At 33.1% G+C, this 22,556-nt stretch overlaps 1 protein-coding gene across 3 annotated transcripts in view; it reads right to left on the bottom strand.

Moving 5' to 3' along the window:
• Positions 1-1,981: 1,981 nt before the first annotated feature.
• Positions 1,982-22,556, bottom strand: part of CAAP1 (caspase activity and apoptosis inhibitor 1) — a 73,690-nt gene continuing 53,115 nt past the window's right edge. For all 3 annotated transcript variants that reach the window (XM_051961571.1, XM_051961580.1, XM_051961587.1), the window contains one exon: positions 1,982-7,895. In XM_051961571.1, coding sequence (XP_051817531.1) covers positions 7,552-7,895 — 344 coding nt within the window. In that variant the 3' untranslated portion in view covers positions 1,982-7,551. The remainder of the gene's footprint in view (positions 7,896-22,556) is intronic.

Here is a 22,556-nt window from a genome sequence, read left to right as displayed (position 1 = left end):
AGGCTTCAGTTAGGTATTATACTGCAAAAACAAATTAAGAATTTGTACTTAAGAATCCTATGCTTATTTATCAACAGAGTAACAGTGGGTAAAGAAGAGGAACATCAGAACAGAATTGTACTGGGTTTGACTCTTGCTTCATATGTTTAGAAGCTATGTCATCCTGAACAATGCACTTCATCATTATCATTGTTTCCTCATGTGAAAAATGATAATAATAGTGCCTATCTCACAAGGCTTTGGTGTGAGTCTCAAATAAGATTATATAATGTAAAGTACTTTGAAAATCTTAAAGCCTATATAAATATCAGTTATTATTACTGTCTTGCTATATAACAAGTTTATTTCTTCTGGCTTATTTTTTTTTTCCTTAAGTGAACAGCAATTTTTTTTAAAACAGAGATGATTACTTGTCCTTGGCAGTTTATTAGCTATGCAATATTTACAGTTATGCTCTTTGCTTCTTTCCCACTCTGACTTTCTCCCCCAGCATCAGTTTGATTAACTAGTATGCAGCAAAAACCTAACAGGCTTTGAAGTTTTCTTCACTTTTTATGTATCGCATTTACATATTTTAATATTAATAGCAAGAAAAAACCATAAAATAGGAAACCTTTTAAAAATTGCAGTATTTTAACATTTAAATTTGGCTATAAATAAACATGATAAACATTTTTTTCTTTCCACACATTACAGATTCACTTAACAATAAACATGAAAGTTTATATTACAATGACTAAGCTAAATTCATAATCTGATTTTAATTTGGTATCTGCATGTTTTTAAATTTGTATTCCTTTTCTTCCTGTTTACTAATACATAATCCCCTATTTATAGATTATTACATAACTGCTTGAGCCTCAAGTGAAATTTTTTACAATAGGAAACTCTGATTAGCTGCTATTTTTAGAATTTTTAAGATACAGTCAATGCATTATATTGCCTAAGTTAAAACTATTAACAATTTCTGAATCTTATTTTAAGGAGTATGTTTCTCTCTGTTTAAATCAGAATTATTATAACATACCGACATATTAATAGGAATCAAATTTAATTACTGGATAGAATGCAGATCCTGATGTCTGTTCCTGAGTTCAAATATGGTCTCAGAAACTACTTATATAACTATAACTCTAGGCAAGTCACTTAACTCTATTTGCCTTATCTGTCAAACTGAGGAAAGAAATGGCAAACCACTTCAGTATATTTGCCAAGAAAATCCCAAATAGTATCTCAAGAAGAGTCAAACACAAACTGAAATCACTGAACAACAAAACAACACAATCACTCACCGAGTAAAAACTCTTTTAAAGAATAAGTGGACAACAGTTTTTAAAAACCTAAACTTTTATATTTTCATCACCTTAGGCAAAACATCTCCTTTAGTAAAATGTAAATACCATAATTTTAAAAATTCAAATAATTCATAGATGAAAAAAAAATTTAAATGACAAAGTCTAAATTATTGTTCTCTATCAAATCACTAAAAAAGAGTCATTACCATTCAGAGCCTCAACGATGATAACTACTATATTTGGATTTCTGGATGAGATGCATTTTTTCTTGACAATTGGGACTTTTCATTCTCTATATTTGAATCCCCAATGCCTAACAGTATTCCTAGCACATGGCACAATAAATTTTTTATTGATTGATTTGTTTGACACTCAAAATATATTCTTTTCAAATGAAAGCAAAAGTTCATTTCATGAAATTCCTTTTCTACTAGAAAGCAGTTGTGATGTTTTTACCTTCAAGCAAATCAAAATGTACATATACATCTCAAAGATAATAGGATTTACTACTTAGCATACAAAATGTTTTTAAAACTTTAGGCTAGGAAAAAATAAATCAAATGATCTAAAGAAATGTCACAAATAATTCAGTTACATTTTTAACATTTAAATACACTCTCATACACTCAATACACTCAAATACAACACCACATTCTTGACAAAAAATTCTAAGCCTACACTTCAAACAGATGCAAAAATTCAATTTTATTTTAAAGCTATTGAAATCCAATAAAATCAAGAGAGTTCACTTTGAAGCTTAAGGCACCACAAAGAAAGCCTGTAGAAATTACAGGTAATCAACTACTTTATACTGTTATTTAATATATTTTTTCATGATAAAAAAAAATCTGATTTAGTATTCTTAACATGTTTTTCTTAGAACTCTTCTTTTTCCCCATCAATTTGAATTACTCTTCTTGTCTCATGTATAAAATAAACCTTCATTATATCTAAGAACCACACAAATACACAGTGTTACATAAAGCACTGTTGATAAAGCACTTGGAATAATACCTAATTATTACAATGCTACTTTAATTACAAATAATGAATCTAAATTTCTCCAAAACTTAGACTGTACAAAGCCTTAGATCAGTCATCACATTCAAATGGGCTTTTGTCTGCCCTACTTCAAGCCTCTTTTGTAAAAGGTACAGGTTAGGTAAGAAATATACAGACGGGACAACCTTTATAAAGTTAATTATCAGAAATTGAGTTTACAAGCCCTCACAAGAGCTAGAACAGTATTTCATGGGAGTAGCTTCAGAACAGATATCCACTCAAACCTTATTCATACAGCAAGCTTTTAAATAAAAATACTTAATAACAGTAATTTTATGTGGTTTTGGTACATTTCCATTCTTTTTTCCTTTCAAATAAATTTTATTTTAGGGATATGGCTTATATTTGGACTAATACTATAATATTAACTTCATGAATTCTTGAAATAGCTCAAGAGTTAAAGGTTAATGTCCAGATCTGATATATTGAAATGGCTTTATAATAAGTTCTAATCCAAACTTCAGTAGCTTAAAAAAAAAAAAAAAACCACAACTCAATGAAAGTCAAAAATGGATCCACCTTATTATGAACTTTTTCTACAAAAAATAATATTATAGCAAACAATTTATAAAGTTGAAAGAAAACTGGAATTGTAAGCAGGAACTGGGTTCAAATACTGACTGGCTGCCCAACTTTAGAGGAGTCAAATTACCTCTCCAGACCTCAGGAGGCAGGAGACATACTATTTGATGTTCCTCCCAACTCGTACCTGTGATTTTATGCTCTAGAAAATTATGAAATTTCCAATATATTCTAGAGAAATAATAATAGACCTTGATTGGTTGGCCATCTATTTAGTAGTATTCACATTGTCTTCAGAAGGAAAAACAAGGTTCTGAGAAGCAAAACATCTCAGAAATAAGAATGACCCTAAAAAAATTCACTCATCCTGGAATTATCACAGAATCACTTATGAACAGAAAACAAGACTCAACATGATGTGAACTAAAAAAAGCTTACAGACCCAGCCAATTTTTTAGCAGCATACAATCAAAGCAAGCATCACAATGAACACTGTAAAATTACATTAAATAATTACAAAATACAAAGCTATCAGAATTCATCTTTAATTTTAAGTCAGCATCAAACTTGGGACAAAAGTAGAAAAAAGGCAAATGAAATTTATTTCCTATGTGACTTCATTTCTCTCAAACTCAAGCTTTTCCCCTTGAGAGTATTAGTAAAAGGGCTTTGATGAGATAATCTTTACGTTTTCATTAAGTTATAAAATTCTATAATCATATAAATAATGTACTGCTCTGAATATAGGCTAAAATCATAAACGTTATCATTTTAAAAATTTAATAATACTTCCCAAAATATGTAAATATATAATTACACTCATGTTTTATTTAAGCCAAGTTTAGGAGCAAAAGGTGATTTAACGCAGCAATTTTACCTCATTCCATTTGGAAAAAAAAAAAATCAACTTACCTCAAACATGCCTGTTGAGAACATTTCAGAAATTTCCATTTCACAAAATTTTAACTTGTTAAAATTAGAGACATTTTGAATTGAAAGGCAACAGAGAACTCATATCATCTCACCCCCATTCTTGACAGGGAAGGAATATGAGAATTGGAGAGTCTGGAGTGATTTATAAAACAATCACACTTATTTAATAGCTCATATAGTTCGAGTCTCTTGACCAATACTTTTATAAAATAATTAAAATCTCCAATCAAAATATCTAAGTTCATTTTTCATGGTGGAACAGAAATAAGAATTTTCAAAATTATTAGGCAAGCATTTCTAAATACCTTGCATTATTGATTCTAACCAGACATTAATAAATTAGTCAGCTTTATTACCAAAGCAGTTCAGAAATTATTTGACCTTGAATTTCTTGCCTCAGTTTCTGCCCTGCCTATTATCTGTGATAGGAATGAAAATGCTCAGCCCAAATTTTATTTAAAAATAAAAAAACAAACAAAAACAAAATCAATTATGGAAAGTAAGTTCTTATGATAAATGGGGGAGGAGCTTATTACTTCAATGTTAAGGGTTCTGGGATTATAGTTTTCGAGAATATTTTAGGATCTTTTGTGCTATTTTCAGAGTGAGTGGATTGGGAAGTTCTGAAGGACACTAAGATCTGCTACCTGAGATATTTTATTGGTGCATATAGTCCACTGACAGTTAATAGCTGGCAGACCATTTTTGCTACTATAATATTAAATAGACAAGGGCTGAAACTGTGATTTTATTGATATACAAAACTAATCTGCGTGAGGATGCTCTCTCTAGAAATGTATTTCAGCATATTATCAGTAACCTATAGTTCTTATGATTTTCTTAAGAACACTGAAAAGTTAAGTGATTTGTCAAGGACTCACCAAACTAGTAATTCAGAGGGATGAGATGAACTAAGCTCAGTGGCTCAGAGAGACTGATTCTTTATCTATCACACTATGTTATTTTCATATTAACCCATAAGCTGAGTTTCATATAAAATGTTATTTTAATTAAAATGTTAAAGTTTGTTAAATTCTTGATAAAAAAGATGCAATTTTAAAATGTTTAGCTATTAAGTCAAATGAAAGTTTGATCAAACTACTAAACTAACAAATTAGTATGAATAAATTTGGGAATAATTTGTTTAACTGCTAATTAATTTTGTCTGGACAATCAGTCTAAAGACAGCAGATCAACTCAGCTTAAGAAAGAAAGCATACAGTAGAATTAGAAGACTTGGGTTTGAAGCCCAGCTCTGATATTTTGTAAGACCTCTATGTTTTTGGACAATTCACAACTTCTCTAGGGCCATTTCAATTTTCATAAAACAGTGACAAAACTATTTGAACTACTAACTTTAAGGGTGAAAAGAGGTTTGGTCTTGTAGTCAAGAAGATATGGATAACCAATTAGCTCATTAGTACACCAAGCAACTCTACAAGACCTTGTTAGAGAAAAGTTACTGATCTGCATCAAAGGAGATGATTTTATACTAAAGGTTCTTTTATTGATAAAATCACACATCCAAACCAAAAACTAACAACTATTTAGTTATTATTATTGTTGTTTTTTTTGTTTTGTTTTGTTTTTTTTGCATGAGGTAGGTGTTAAGGGTCTGAAGGCACATTTGAACTCAGATTCTGACTTCAGGGCCAGTTCTCTGCCACTTACCTGACCCCCTGAGTTTTTGTTAAGGATCATTATGAGTTAATGAATACAAAGGGCTTAATATATAAAGTCATCTATTTAAAAAAAAAAGAAAAGGAGATACATTGAAACTTTTCACATAAGTGGGTTTTTCTTAATCTTTAAGGAACAAGAACTCCTGTTATTTGTCTACATATGCCATGCTAAATGTTTATTGTAATATGCCTAAGTTTAAATTTCTTTACAAAGATGGGTACATATCAGGTGCTCAATATTAAATCATCAACTGATTTTACATGGCACCAGAGATCTCAACTGACCTTTCTCTACTACTTAAAATGTTTCTAAAGTAAGCCTTTTTTTTCTGTTCACTAGAGAACCTATTTATCTTAGACATAATTCTGCCTATTTCTCATTTGTTCATTTCATTTTACTTCATACTTACCCACTTCAATGTCCTCCAATTACAGTAAATAACATATTATAAATTAAAAATTATAATCCTTAAAAGTGGTCATTTTTGTCATCCATGAATCACTCAAACTTTTGCTGTAGTAATATTAATTTACTATCATTTACCTCAGTTAATAACTTGACAAGCTTTTTAAAAAGTTCATTTTGCACAAACTAGTATTACCTTAGTATTTAATTTAGTCTGGTTTTACAAAGCGAAGAAAAAAGATTATGTCAACATAATCAATGTTATTTCACCTTCAAGCAATCACAATGGGAATCTTATTATTCAAATTAATATCCATACTAACCAATCTAAAAATAACTGTTTAGAATGACTCGGGGATTTAAAAAAATTGTTATTGAGGAACCAAAAAAATAAAGAATATGTACAATGTAAATATTTCCTAAGTGTCAACTATTTCCATAGGAAATCAATTCAATACCAATATATCATAAATAAGCTACATAATAAAAATGTGGCTCCATGTGTTTTCTGCTATTAGAAAATTTCTCATGAAGACCATATTTATAGTCAAGTATAAAAATTAAGGTACTATTGTCTACTCTAGTAAAAATGGATTTAGTTTAAGCTGAGTCTCCCAAATTAGATTTGGTATTAAAATTTTAAAGTACTGCTAAAGAAAAATAAATATCCTCAAAATAAAATGTAAGGTGTTAATTTTCTTATAAATGCTATAAAACTAGAGGATAATTATTACATTATTAGGTGATTAAAGTGCTCCACACTGATATGAAACAACTTTATTATTGACAAAGTATCAAAAAGTCATCTCCAGAACAGCAGTCCTTTTTTTAAAAATTGAATGAATCATCACATCAGATCTTCAAACAAAAACTCCCAGATAAAATTTGGAACAATATTTTCTTTTACTTCTTAACTTGGAATGTTAATAATTTTTTTTTCCCAATTAGGAAAGAAGCTAACAAAGTGTCCACCTTTGAAAGTGGTTGGTTTGTTGGAAAATTATTTATGTTGCTATGTAAAAATGCTCCTCCTCAGCCACTGAAGATCGCTTAGTATGCATTTAATTGTCCAAAATATAAAGTTCTTCAGCTTTAACCAATACATACATATTCTTAATATCTTGGACTCAATGAAAAGTAAACCTGCCAACACCACTAGAATATTTCAAGAAGCAATAAAAGGCATCTTCAAGACACTATATTCTTAAAAGTGCATATACAAAACTGAATTTTTTTTTTAATTATGACGAAGTTCAAAGGAAAACAATTTAACTTTTTACTGAAAAAGTGCAGGCAATCTTAAAGGCAACCTACTTGGCCTTTATTTTTGTGAAGCATTACTCCATATTTTAGATTTAAATGTATGTAATCTGGGATCTTTTGTTAATAGAAGCCAAGAAATAATCAGGCTCAAATAAATACTGATCTAGCAAAGTATCAAAAAAAAAAAAAAAAAATCCAGCTTTATAAGTCACAAATAAAAAATAAAAACCTCATAGTAGAACCATAAGCATTTCTGGCCAAAGATCAGACTTCAAAAAATTGGATTGAATGAGGAATGTCACATAAAATACAAATAAATTTTACAACTAAAATAAACTGACATTATTCCCTTCAAGGAAATACAAAAGCTTAATAAAATGAAATAACCTTAAGCTATTTTTTTAACATCACCAGCTTTCATCAAAGCTTTAATTGCCCTGGCCCTCATTTCAAGTTCCAAGAGTTCCAGCTGCTGTGCTGAAGGCTGAACATCTTCTGAGGGAGGGACAGTCAGTGCTGCTGCTTTAGACTCCTTTGGGCTGCATTCTGCCAATCCCAGTATTTCATTCACACTTTTTTCAATGTCCTTCTGGAGGTCATCTATTTGACCAGCTTCACTTTTAACATTTTCTGGTATATCTGGCACAGTTGCTTCTTCGTTGCATGGTCCTTCTATGTCACTGTCATATGCATCAGCATTAATACTGAGAACATCACTATCTTCACCTTTGCCTGTAGTACACAAAAATGGAAAATAATGATGTAGCCCAAGGACCCTGATCAAAATTATCTTTCTAATGAAGTATCAAAAGTGTTGCTTTCATTTTCTCTGCACAGATTCTAAAAAAAACCCTACCTACTCCACCATTACCATTTTCTAACTCTTCAACTTTGAAAGCAGATTTAAGTTAGTCAAGTTTTAAAGTATTTTTCATTCCAATTTATTAGAATATGTAATATATCCAAGCAGCAGTGTCTGGAAAATTATGTGGAGTTAGGAGATCTATTCTTCTAATTAAAATGTCATAGTGTTTTATACTATAATAAAACTCATGCATTACAAAATGAAAGCTGATGCTGGAAACCTTTAGGACTAATTATTATTATTTTAGAAGTAAAATTTAATGACAGTGCAGCTTAAAATATTTTGACTATTTTATAAAATATAAAAAAATAGCAAATTGTACATTACACCTTGTATTTTACAATTATCCAAAATCTGTTCCTATTTTATTCTGACCTCTTCTCTTTCAACTCAATAAATAAGAGGGAAGATGCCAAAAGCCATTTTAAGAAGTTAAAATAAATCTTTTTATAGAGAAATTTAATTAGGAAAGTTTGTACAATGTAATAAAAATACAATTGTTGCAAAATTACTATAATTGATGTTAGTAATTTAGTTATAAACTTTAAAAGATTACCATTCTCAACATCCTGACCTTAAAAATTACTGTAGTTTGTACACCATTTTAACTATAATCACAACCCAATTTCTATAAGTACTTAAAAGTATTGCCAGTTATCTTTTACATGTCAAAAATAAGCAACTAACTCCAAAATTTTTGTAATATTTATCCATAAAATTTAAATTTCAAATCAAGAGAAAAGTCTATTTTAAGATGAAACATGTACAATGAAACAATTTTTGTTTGAATAGTGGAGAGAAATCACTCTAATAATTAACATTCATTTATTTTGACAATTGCCTCTTATTCCTCAAATAAATTTAAAACTCTTTAGTCTATAATTAAAGTATATAAAAACGATGTTAATTTTGTATCCAAAGTTATAATATTTAGTTGGATCTTTCGTTATTTTATGACAAAGAAAATTTCATACTTTTTAAAACACATCATGAGCTGCCAACAGAAAAATAAATTTTAACAATATATTTTTAAAAAGAAAAAATGAAAAGAGGGGGAAGAGCAAAAAACAAACAAACAAAAAAAAAAAAAACAAGCATTTACACAGTGTGTATCAGTCATTGTGCTAAGCAATTTACAAATATCTCATTTGATCCTTACAATGACCGTGGAAGGTAAGTGCTTTTATTTAACTCCATTTCCAGTTGGAAAAAGTAAGAGTAGAAGGTGCAATGACTGCCCAAACAGGTATTAACTATCTTAGGCTGTCTTTAAATTCAGGTCTTCCTGCCTCTAGACTCATCATATTACATTATCTGTATTATGGAGACAGATGCTAAGAAAGAAAATGTCTAAGTAACTTGTCCACAGTCACACAAAATAAGTTAATTTGTGTTCATTAAACACTTAAATTACTCTTGATTTTGAATAAAAACCATAAAAAGAAGTGAAAAAAATTTTAGACAACTGGGTAAGACATAGATATGGCAAGGTAAAGAAGTCTTAAAGTAATGCATAACTGTGAGAAAAATGCTGGTGAATGCTAAAAGACACAAAAGGAAAATCTCTATTCCATCAAGATATTCTTAGATTCTGACTTTTCTCATCCAATGTTTTAGAAAGTTATGCCTCCCAATAGTGCATTATCTATAAATGATAAATATGCCATCTCTGCCTTTTTAAAGGTCTCTGATAAAACTGGCAAACAGCAGAGGTCTAAGCACTATAGTATTCTACTAGAGATCTGCTAAATGAATATGAAACCTGACATTTTTTAGTCTAACCACTTAACTAAAGCCAAATCCATCTAATTGTACTATCAGTAGCCCATATCTCTCCATCACTTTCATAAGAATCAAATATTTGAGATAAGTTATGCAATATTTTACAGAAATCTTAAATAAAATATAAACCATTGCCCTTATTTATCACTTTTCTAAGTCTATCAATAAAGGAAATTTTAGTCTGGCATAACCTGTTCTTCATAAAGTTGTGCTGGCTTTTTGTGAATCACAATCTTTTTTTAAAAAATCCACTGGTTTTGTTAGAAATTGAGGTGTGCAACTGACCTATTCTTTACAGTTTCTCTCTTATCCCCCCCAGAAAATAAGGATGTTTCCCTTTCTCTAGTCCTGTTGCACATTTCATATTTCTAGAGTTCTTCTAAAGATCAAAGACAGGGAACAGCCCATCATTCAGAGCCCCTAGTCCTTTCAGTAGCTTGGCGGTTTTTTCTTGAGGGAGCTTAGTAACTTGAACTCACCAAAAAAACTCATTGAAAAAGCAAGACAGTCTTTTTTTTCCCCAAGAAGCTCACACTTTAACTGGGAGAGAGAACATACTAAAATAACTTCAGCAGGACAGATTTATATTGATACACTTACAGTAGATTTTAATTCCTTAGTATCTTTTTTTCTTCTAGCCTTTACATTACAAAGAAAAATTTCTTTGAAAACAAAAGCAAAAGGAAAAGCAGAAGAGTTTTGCTGTCTATCATCTGTTATTATTTCATCCAGCCTGAGCAATGATCCCATCATCTTTACCTGAACCAGGTCTTTCCACTTACATAGCTAAAAAAATTCTTTCTATTGTCCTTAATATTCATTACCAGTCTCTTGCCATTCTAAGATTTACTGCTCATGGCATAGTTTTTGCAAGTTCATGAGATGCTTTTATATTAGTCTTCTATTACCTGTCCTTGCTACCATCTTCTCTACATCTGTAAAATCTGAGTTGACTGATACTACTCTGTGCAGTTACATTAGGCTCTTTTAGGCAACCCGTTCATAAGATCATAAATTTGGGACTGGAAGAAATTTTAGAGATGAATAAAAGCCTGAGTAGGTGCCAAGCACTAGGCTAAGCACTGAGGATATAAACAGAAAAAGCAAGATAGTGCTTTTTTTCCCCCAAGAAGCTCACATTTTAATGAAGAGAGAATACATTAAAATAACTTCAGCAAGGCAGGTAGAAAATTCTAGAATCCTAAAATGACAGAAGAGAGAAAAATGGCAAATTCTAAGGATTCTAAGTTAATGTCATAAATTCAGGTGACGGTACCAGGAACTCTATAAGGTATAGAGTCAAAAAAGATGGTAAGGCTTTTTAGATTTTAGACAAGAAATAAGGCAGATGGTAAGGTCTGATAGTCCTCTAATTCAAAGCTACTTAAACTGTGGTTTGCAGTCCCATATAGGTTCACATAAATGAATGTGGGAGTAATGAAAGGATGATTTATTATCAGTAAATGGGTTATTTGTACTTATTTTACATACCTATATACCCAAGGTCACATAGAAATTTCTCAGATGAAAAGGAGTTATGAGTAGAAAAAGTTTAAGAAGCCCTGCTCTATCTCATTGGAAGAAAAAAAGTTGGTAATTCCCATCTTATTCAAATCATGTGAGTATTGAAGCAGCCTAGGTGAAATGTGAGTTGCCTTAAAGGGATACAGAGGAGGGGAAAGGTATCCTAGTGATGGTTGATTTTCCCAGTCTGGCTATGTCAAAAAGGTTCATTTATTCTACTACCTTTTGCAAAGGAAGAAACTGATAAGAAGAGAGGCAGAATTTGATTCAAAGTCTTCTGACTACACATAACAGTACTTTGCTACATCACACTAACTTTCTTTTTGGTCAGACATCATTCCCAATACTTTTTGAAGAATTAAATTATTATTAGTAACTTACTAGTTATGCTTCTGGCAGAAAATATATTAATATATATCTAGATTTAGATGTTAGAGATAGTTGGGTGGCTCAATGAATACTCAAGTTCCCTAAAGTTTTCATATTTTTTTCCCAGAATTACTAACAAAGTTTTTAGCAAGCATTATTTCTATCAATTATGAAATCTCATCGTTTAAAATCTAGAAATGGTCTTCATACACAGAGTTTCATAAAAGTCTTAATGAAGCTTAAAATTATCAAAGAACTACTAACAAAATTAAGCTATTAGTAAAAATCAACAGCCAGGGAAAAAAAAAGATAGTCTCAAGAAAAAATAAGAAATCCAGACCAAATTTCCCAACAAATCACTTGTGACTGACTAGTAATTCTTGAAAATTTAGGTGAAAGGGTTAGGAAAGGTAATTTATTACCTGACTAAATTGTGAGAAAACTTAGAGGAGAGATTTCTTAAAATTCTCATTTGGCTTGAGTGTGTTGGTGAAATTAGGAAATCAGTTTAAAAAAGGAAAATGCTTAGTTCTTTAAGATCAAAATAATAAATTAATAAACAAAATAGAAATGTGTTATCTTAGCATTACTAACTGAATTTTCTTAGTATTGCTTCAACCTAGACTGAAAAGGAAAAAGTCCCATTATATAATAACTGACAGTTAATATCATAAAAAAAAGAAAATGACAAATGTTATTAATAGATTGAGTTAGGGAGAGGAGAGCATAAGAGGTTTGTTGCTTATTTTTTTATTTTGCATATTTATTAATGATCTGGGGAAAAAAGCAAAAAAAATCGCTAGAAACTTTAAATTGAACTTTTAAAAAAATCAAAAAAATGCATATATGGATTTAGGAAGAAAAAAATAACAAAATATCATTTGTTTAAAATTAACAAGGAAACAGACTGAAAAGAAAAATTTACTCCAAAGCCTTCAAAACTCTTTATTAAAAGAATAGCCAAATACAGAAAAACAACAACAAAGGGAGGTAGTAATAGCCTTACACTAATTTTATCTCTTCACTACTTCATAAGATGGATTGCATTTAAAAATACTGCATTCCATTTAGGGTACGTCAAGAAGAGCAATACAAATGAGGGAATGAAGAAACCAACTTAGAAGAAAGGATTAAAGAAGATAAATATGTACAGCTTGGCTAAGCTACAGTTATCGGAAAACAGAATAATTGAAAAATTTTTATGTGCAATCACCATGGAATGATAGGAATTATTTAGCAATAGCCTCTTTTTGATTCTTAGACTACTCATCTATCCATCCTTCTGGCCCTATTTTAGGTTTTCTCTTTTCCTATATTTTAAAGCTTTATTGCCTTTCTCTTTGACCTTGAATGCTTACTATTATAGCCTAAGTCCCCTTGATTTACTAAAAAGGGAAAAATGTGAGTATTCAGACAGAAGAAATAACTGCCTATAAGAAATGATTAGCAGAATGATTTCAGAAAGGTCTGGAGACTTATATTAACTGATGCTAAGTGAAGTACGTAGAACAAAGAAAACATTGTACACAGCAACAAGATTATGTGATGATTAATTCTGATGGATGTGGCTCTTTTCAACAATGAGGTGATTCAAGCCAATTCCAATAGACTTGTGATGGAGAGAGCCATCTGCATCTAGAATGAGGACTGTCGGAATTAATATGGATCACAACAGCCTTTCCAACTTTTTTTAATTGTTGTTTGCTTACTTTTTTTCCCTCATTTTTTTCCCCTTTTTGATCTGATTTTTCTTATGCAGTATGATAAATGTGTAAATATGTATAGAAAAACTGTACCTGTTTAATATACATTGGATTATTGTCAAAGGGAGGGAGAAAAATTTGGAGTAATTTGTAAACAAAGAAAAGTGACTTGCCCATGGTCTTATATAATAAGTGCTAGAGCAAACATCTGAAGCCAGATTTTCTTCTCTCAAGGAAAGCCTTATTTTCACCTCAGGAATATAATTTTTCAGAAAACATCTAGCAATGATGTCTAAGGATATCAATAACTTGAACTGTCCTACTCTAATGACATAGCTTCAATTTATTATTTGTTATGATGTGTTAAACAGAGAAGAAGGAAAATACCGCTTCAAAGAAGTTTTAGAAAACCAAAATCTTAAACTAAAATTTAGATGCTAGACTCTGGTCATCATAAAGGCTAAATTAATTTTACTTTGAATTTCCTCTATCAATTTGTCTTTTCACCTGGCTTGTTATTTTCTTCTAATGATTTTTACTCTTTAGAAAGGCTTATTTCATATTCTTTCCTGAATTACTAAATTCCAAAACTACATGGCTCCTAGTGTTACTGATCTACTCCTGGGAAAATCTGCTTTGCAAATCTTAAAATGTTATACAAATACTAGCTATTATTATTATCATAATCATTATCACCTCCATTTTACTGATGAGGTGTAGAGGGCCACAGATAGTGGGGGGTACTCTGGATGAGGTATAAGACCCTTCAGCCCAGAGGGAACCTGCTAACAATTTCTGATTCAGCTTCCCATCTCCTCTAAGGGCTCTCAGCTTTCCTGAGAAGTCAAGGAGGCAGAGACAACCCATGTTGTAATTGAAGCAAACTGATACCAGATGGCAAAGAGTGATACCAGGTGGCAATCTATGTACAATAACAAATTGTTTATGTGGTCCTACGTGCACAGTCTACACTTAGCGCATGAGCAGTATTTGTTTTGGTTATAAGGATATGAGGATATATAAGGGGGAAAGAACTTGGAATAAATGGATTCCATATTTTAACCATCTTCAGGAGTCTCGCCTCACCATTCCTCCACTAAGGTAGTATATTTTAACCACACTAGCATGGGGGCTCTAGAAAGCATGATATGTTTTGTCACCCCAACTTGGGGGTTCTAGAAAGCAAGACACAACAATGAAAAAACTAGCATTTAAGTTAGCAAGGTGAAGTGAAGATCATGGTCAGGTAGTGTCAGAAGATGAATTCAAATGCACTATGACAAGCATTCTATGATCTCTGGCAAATCATACTGCTGCTTCAAGGAGGATGTTTCTTTAACCAAAGATCAAACTTCATTAACAATTAAATTCTTAGAAAATCATTTTAATTGATTTGAACCACTGATTTTAAGTTTCAGTGCTGCAAGTTATATTTTATATTACTGATTCAACTATATTGTGACAAAAAAGGTTTTCAAATAATAAGTAAAATAAAAGCACCCTCGCCAGATGCAAAATACTCCTCAGAACTTCAGAAACATCTTGGTATTGGCATTCTGCTTCCACCCAAGAAGAATGAAACACCCCAATAATTTAATCTTAAATTGTGGCCAAAAAAAGTACAGATGTATCCCCTATAATATAAATAATTATTTTGATTTAAGGATCACTTGAAGACAACTCAGGCTTTAAAGATAATATCCATTATCCCCATTTAAGATTTTCAAATTAAACTCTTAATAAGTATGAATTTGTAGCCCTGTGCTAGGTGACTTGGTGGATATAAAAAACCACGGAAATCAAGTGTTTTCTCCAAATTTCCCTATTTGAGAGATCACAATTTTCCAACCATTCATGTTCATAACTTTGAAGTCATTCCTAACTCTTTCCCTTTCCTTACTCCCCATATCTGAAAAGTTACCAAGTGATTCTTACTCGAACTGCATAACATTTATCTTATTGATCCCTTTTCTATACTCACAGTCACCACTTTAGTTCAGACTTTCACTATATGGTACCTGACTTTTCACTAATGCCTGACCTTTCACTCTTCCCATCACAACTTTTTGAATCACTTACTCTCTCTTTCCCTCTATTCAGTCATGCCCTATAAGAAAAATTAAAAAGAGATCAAAAGCAGGTCAGCAAAACCAAAAATATATATAATTTTCTACTTATATATTCCCTAATGCCTTTGCAAAAAAGGAAGTAAAGTCTGTTCTCTAAACTCTTCTGGAGGATCAACCTTGGTTTATAAGTTTTCTAATTGGTTTATTTACAATACATTACCTCTCAGAAAGAGATGAGAAAAAGAGGATGCTAGTGATAAAGAGGGTCTTCAGGACAGATTATAGGAAGCAAAGGTTAGAAGCAAAATAGATCTTTGAGGAAAGAGAATAAAAAGAGAGAAAAATAAGAGGAAGAAAATGGGATGGAGAAAAATATAAAGATAATAATCATAACTGTAAAGTGAATGAGATAAACTCACTCATAATACAGAAAGAGAAGAATGGATTATAAACCAGAAGCCAAATATATTATTTACAAGAGATATATTTAAAACAAAAAGATACACACAGATAAAGGACTAGAGCAGAATCTAATTATGTTTTACCTGAACTAAAAAAAAAAGGGGGTGGGGGGCAACTAGGTGGCACAGTGGATAGAGTGCCAGCCCTGAAGACAGGAGGACCTGAGTGCAAATGTGATCTCAGACACTTAACCCTTCCTGTATGAACCTGAGCAAATGACTTAACCCCAACTGCTTCAGCCAAAAAAAAAAAAGGGGGGGGGGGGGGGCAGAGATAGTAATCAGCTCAGAAAAAGCAAAAATTGACTTCATTAAAAGGGATAGTCAGAGAACTTACATTTTAATAAAAGGTAGCACAGACAATGAAGTAGTATTTAAAAAAAAAACTTTAAAGCAAATATCTCTGATAAAGACCTCATTTCTCAAATATTTACTCAGCCTAAAACTAAGTAAAATTTATAATAAAAGAGGCATCTTCCAATTGATAAGTCAAAGGATATAAACAGATAGTTTTCAGAAGAAATCAAAGTTATCTATAGTCATAAAAAATGCTCTAAGTTACTATGTATTAGAGAAAGGCAAATTTAAACAACTCTGCACTACCATCTCAAATCTACCAGAAATGATAAATGCTGGAGGAGATGAGGGAAATATAGGTACATTATTAATATAAACTATTGATGAACTAATGAAGTGGTCCAACCATTAAGGAGAATAATTCTAAGCCCAAAAGACTAAAAAACTGTGCTTATCCTTGAACCAGCACTACCACTATCAACTCTATATCTCAAAGAGATCAAAAAATAAAGAAAAGGACTTTAGTATAATATAATCATTCTCTCTGAGAGCAAATTTCTTGGGGAGGTTTTCTGGAGGCAGCCTTAGTTCCGGTTCAGAGTAATAATCACCTCAAATGCAGCCAGCTGATATCCAAACGTTTATTTTCTTTTTTGGGGGGCCCAGGTAGCTTTCTTAGATGCCTCAGCTTTACTTGGTTCCAAGAGCTCTTGCCGCTAATCTTTTGCCTCTGCCAGCTTCGGCTTCTCTTCTTCCAAATGTCTCCAGCCAGCACCAAGGTGAAAGTTGGAATGAATCTGACTTTGCCTCCGAGAGTGGGCTTGTGGGTTTCTGTATCTCCCAGAGTGCTCCCCTCTCAATCTTTTCAACTGACTTCTGACTGAGCCTCTGTCAGCTTCTTATGTATGATTTCTTAAAGGTTGACTCCTCCTCTGAGGGAGGGATTAAGGGAGGTGTGAATTCACAAAGTTAACTTTGTGAATCTCCCATACTTGTGAACTCCAATGAATACTTAAATACATTAGTGAGTTAGAGAATTTGCTAAGTATCATGCTAAATTAGGCACCTGACATCACTTTGTAAGGATTTGCTCTAATGTGTGAACCAATAAGCATTGTATCTATTCCATTGAATTAGCACTAGGATTCTAACATTTCCCTTGAGTTATCATTTTGTTTCAAGTTCTGGCTCATATCTCCTGCTTTCTTTTGATTTAGAATACAGATGGTCATGACCTCCCTGACTTCTCAAGGAGGTGAGAACCCCCAAAAAGAAGGTGATCACGCCTTCCCTGACTGCTCAAAAAAGGAGTGAAAACACCATAAAAAGAAGGTGGTCACACCCTCCCTGACATCTCAGGAAGGGAGATGAAAACACCAAAGGAAATAGGAAGTCAAATCAGATTAGCGGGTTTCCAAAGGGGCTCACTTGAAACAGGTATACGTAAATCCATCAATATGGAAGGCATTACACATAATTACATAAAATACATGAGCACATGGCAATATAACACAGGCTAGTAGTAATGTAACAAATAACATGAATCAACATGAGAATTTATACACGTCCATAAGTCCTAGAAATAGTCTAAAAGGAATTCATTGTCCATTAGTTCATGTGCCAGGAATCCAATTTTTCATCTCAAGGAATCCAATGATTCCTGCTGGTTTTCAAGAACTGAAAGCTGAAGATTTTTAAGTTCTTTTAACAGTCTCATTGTCAGCCATGCTCTTTCAATGTCACATGTTTCTTAAATCTTCTCCTCTGTTTTGAGGTTTTTCTCTTTTTCTGTTTCTCTCTGATGGACAAGGTGAATATGGCTCGTTGGCACCCATCTGATTCCTTCTCCATCTATAGAAATACAAGTAAACCCTCTTCCCCAAGCAGTTAACCTATCTAATTCCCTTCTATTTACCACTTTTGGGATTTCTCCTCATCATCTAGCAATTACATTGGAGCTGTTTGCACTGGACACTGTTCTTCTGGTGGGTTATAAAACCTGTCTGCTGGAGCCAGTGCATCTTTATCAAAGATTAAAAAATTAATGGTATAGAGAACTAAATTTAGAAGTTCTCTAGGGTTACCTGTGGCTCCCCCTTTCTTTTGTTTTTGGAGGAGTGTCTTAATGTCTTCTCTCTATGATTGCCTGACCTTGGAGGATTAAAGGGTATGCCAGTGGTGTGTAAAATCTCATACTGTGCACAAAAGTGTTCAAAATGTTTAGAAGTATATGCAGGTTCATTATCTGTTTTTATTTCTTGTGGCATACCCATAATTGCAAATGCTTGAATGAGGAATTCAGTGACCACTCAGGCTGTCTATTTTGCTGTTAGTATCGCAAAAGTGAATCTTGCAAAGGTGTCTACTACAACGTGGATAAAAGACAGATGACCAAAAGATTTATAATGGGTCACACATCCATTTGCCAGATTTCACTGGGTCTCAAACCATGAGGGTTCTTCCCTGGAGGGAAAGTAGGAGCGTGGAAAGGAAGGCAAGCTATACAGCTTTTTACTATGCTCCTACCTTCCTCTTTTGTTATCCCAAATTGTAAATGTAAAGCTCGAGCAGCCTGATGATATTTAGAATGGGATTCCTGGGCCTCCTGAAATAAAGGAGTACTGGCTAACATAATTAAAAGGCTATCTGCCTTTGAATTTCCATCAAAAATAGGAACTGGAAGTCCACTATGTGAGTGGATATGCAAGATATAAATCTTACCTAGATGCTTTCTCACTTGCTCTTGAAGTTCCTTAAAGAGCTGATATATATTAGAAGCTACAAATTTTATTTGGGCTGTGGTAATTCTTTGTACCACACCTACTGAATAGGCTGAATCAGATATTATATTTATGTCTCCTGGGTAATAAGTGAGAGCTAGCATGATTGCATATAATTCGTTCTGCTGAGTGGACTGAAAAGGAGTTCTGACTGCTCTTTATGGTTAAATCATGAGAGTATACAGCACAAATATTTTGTTTGGATGTGTCTGTAAAGATAATTGGTCCTTTAAGAGGAACCTTAGAAACCCTTTCTTCAAAAATCCATTGCCTATTATGTAATAGTCTGGTGATTTTTAATGGAGACCCATGTGCAAAATTTAGAGCCATGGTCAATAAAATTTGCCACTCTGGGATGGTCTTGCAGCATACATTAATTTGTGCGTTAGTATAAAATGTATTTATTTTGTCAGGTCTTATCCCAGATAATTGTATTACTCACTTAATAGCCTTTAATAAAATTCTAGCCACAAGCACCAGGTAAGGAAGAAGGCTTTGTTCTGGTTGTGCTGGAAGGTTCATTCACTCTATCACACACTGTCTCCTTGATGAAGAACTGCTGTGGGTACCACTTTTGTAGAAACAACTGATATTTCCAAGGACTTTTGACTGACTCTTTCAACCATATTGGATAAAGCCAGTTCAACTTCTCTCAAAGCCTCTTGAGCTTCTTTTGTAAGCTGGCATGGTGAATTTAAAGTAGTACCTTTAAAATGTCATATAAAGGTTGCAATTGATTGGTAGTTAAGCCTAACACTGGACGCATCCATTGGATATCTCCTATTAATTTTTGGAAATCATTTAAGGTGTTCAACTTTTCTGTTCTTAAAGAAAGCTTTTGTATTGTAAATGCCTTATATTTCATATCCTAAATATTGAAAAGGAGCATGCCTTTGAATTTTTCCTGTAGCAATATGCAGTTTGTAAATTTTTAGTGTTTCTATGGTCTTTTGTAAACATGCTTCTAACATATGTTCCTCAGGTGCACACCCCAAAATATGAGCTTCTTTTGTAAGCTGGCATGTTGAATTTAGAGTAGTACCCTTAAAATGTCACATAAAGGTTGCAATTGATTGGTAGTTAAGCCTAACACTAGATGCATCCATTGGATATCTCCTATTAATTTTTGGAAATCATTTAAAGTGTTCAACTTTTCTGTTCTTAAAGAAAGCTTTTGTATTGTAAATGCCTTATATTTTATATCCTAAATATTGAAAAGGAGCATGCCTTTGAATTTTTTCTGTAGCAATATGCAGTTTGTAGTTTTTTAGTGTTTCTATGGTCTTTTGTAAACATGCTTCTAACATCTGTTCCTCAGATGCACACCCCAAAATATCATCCATATAATGTAAAAATATTACTCTTGGAAATGTTTTTCATACTGGAGTAAGAGCAGTAGCAACATACATTTGGCACATGGTAGGGTTATTTTTCATTCCCTGTGGCAAAACTGTCCATTCATATCTTTTATAAGGCTCAGCTAAATTAACACTGGGCACTGAAAAGGCAAATCTTTTCATATCCTCCTTATCTAGAGGGATAGAATAGAAACAATTCTTGATGTCTATAACCCAAAGAGGCCATTCTCTAGGCAACTGAGTAGGAAATGGAAGTCCAGGCTGAAGAGTTCCCATAGTTTCCATCTGTTCATTTACCTTTCTTAAATCAGTCAACATTCTCCATTTTCCAGATTTCTTTTTTATAATAAATACTGGGGAATTCAAGGACTTTGAGAAGGTTGTAAGTGTCCTTGGTCAAGTTGCTCTTGCACTATATCTACTAAGGCCTGAATTTTATCTCTAGCTAAGGGCTACTGTTCTATCCACACTGGTGTATCAGTTTTCCACTGAATAGGAACAGGTGAAAGTGCTGGTAGGCCTTCAGCAGCAGCCCTGCCTAAAAAGCCAAAGTACTTAAATTGTAATCCTATCTGCTGTAAAATGTCTCTTCCCCACAGATTGACGGGGATTTTTTCAACCATAAAAGGAGTAAAAACTCCTGTTTCATTTTCAAATGTCCATTTCATAGAGGCAGCACTAACTTCTGCTGCAATTGATTCTCCTACACCAGACATGTAAGTATGTAGGTGTCTGCCTTAATCTTTGGCCAGTGACTGGGCCAGCTGGCACCTCTAATGATAATACGATCTGCACCCGTATCTACCAATACTTTTAATGGTATTCCATTCACATAAATAGTGAGCATAGGTTGGTCATCTGTCACAGCTGCAGTCCAAAATACTCCTGGATTCTGCTGCTTTAAATCAGAATCTGGGCAACTATCATCAGATTGTGTATTAGGGGTATGTAACAGTAAGCCTGATGCTACTACTTCTCCTGGTTGATAAATCACAGGTTGTCTACCTGTGTTAGTGACTGGGATATTAGCTACAAATTCTCCAGTTTCCCACATCAGTGTGTGGATGGCCACTATTTTGTAAGCACTCTCAGGAGATGAAATGGTCAAGCCTATTGTGCCTGGAGGCAAGAGATCAATAGGCTGGACAGGAACAAATTTCACCTCTCCAGGGGATATCTCAGTAGTCTCTACTGCATACAACTCTGTTTTTCCTAATTGCAATCCCTGTTTCCCCTCTGATTGCCTTTTGGCTGATTGATTGTACAATCTCCTTCTTCATCTGTGTGCCTTTTGGCTGATTGGTCATGTCTTACTATTGAATTTCTAAAGACTCTCTGGGTGTAACCTCGGTTGCCATCTTGCCACATCTGGGGCCCTGAAGCTGGGCCCCGCCTCTCATTTCCCTGAGTCAATCTACATTCCAAGGCCCAGTGGAAGCCTCGGTTGCATTTTGGACATGAGGTTTCGGGTTTTATTCTCTCACCCTGTCCTCTCACTCCATCTCTGTACCTACACTGAGCTTTAAGATGTTCTATTTTTCCACATTGAAAACATCTACGAATTACTCTAGAAGTCCCTTGCCAAGAGGGACCCTGTCTTCCCATGTTCATCATAGTTTGGGCATAATAAGCATTTCTGTCCACTGTGGCATAGCGCCTTATGATCTCCTCTAAAGGAGCATCTTTGTCTAGTCCCCATATAATTCTTTTGCAAACCTCATTGGCATTTTCCTTAGCCAGATGTCTGGTCATTATTTCTGTAGCTGCCTTATCTCCAATGGTTCTTATTACAGCTGTTTGCAAACGTCCCACAAAATCCGCAAAAGTTTCATTGGGACCTTACTCTATTTTTGTGAAGGCTTCCCCTCGATCTTTTTGTCCTGGGAGGGAACCCCAAGCTTTTATAGCAGTCTTAGAAATTTGCTCATATACTGATATAGGATAATAAATCTGTTCTTGAATTCTCTCCATACTGACCTTCACCAGCTAGTTGGTCAAAAGTGATTTGTATATTAACTTCTGTTTGCCTATTTCGTTGGGCATGAATCCTACATAATTCATGAAACTCCGAAAGCCATAACAAATTTTGTCCAGGTTCTAGACATGTCTTAGCTATGGATTTCCAATCATTCGGGGTTAAGATTTCATAAGACAAATTATCTAATAACAGCTTAACAAAGAGGAT

The sequence above is a fragment of the Antechinus flavipes genome, chromosome 1 (genome assembly GCF_016432865.1).
Source record: "Antechinus flavipes isolate AdamAnt ecotype Samford, QLD, Australia chromosome 1, AdamAnt_v2, whole genome shotgun sequence".
Classification (NCBI taxonomy): Eukaryota; Metazoa; Chordata; class Mammalia; order Dasyuromorphia; family Dasyuridae; genus Antechinus; species Antechinus flavipes.
This window is presented reverse-complemented; position numbering and strand designations above follow the sequence as displayed.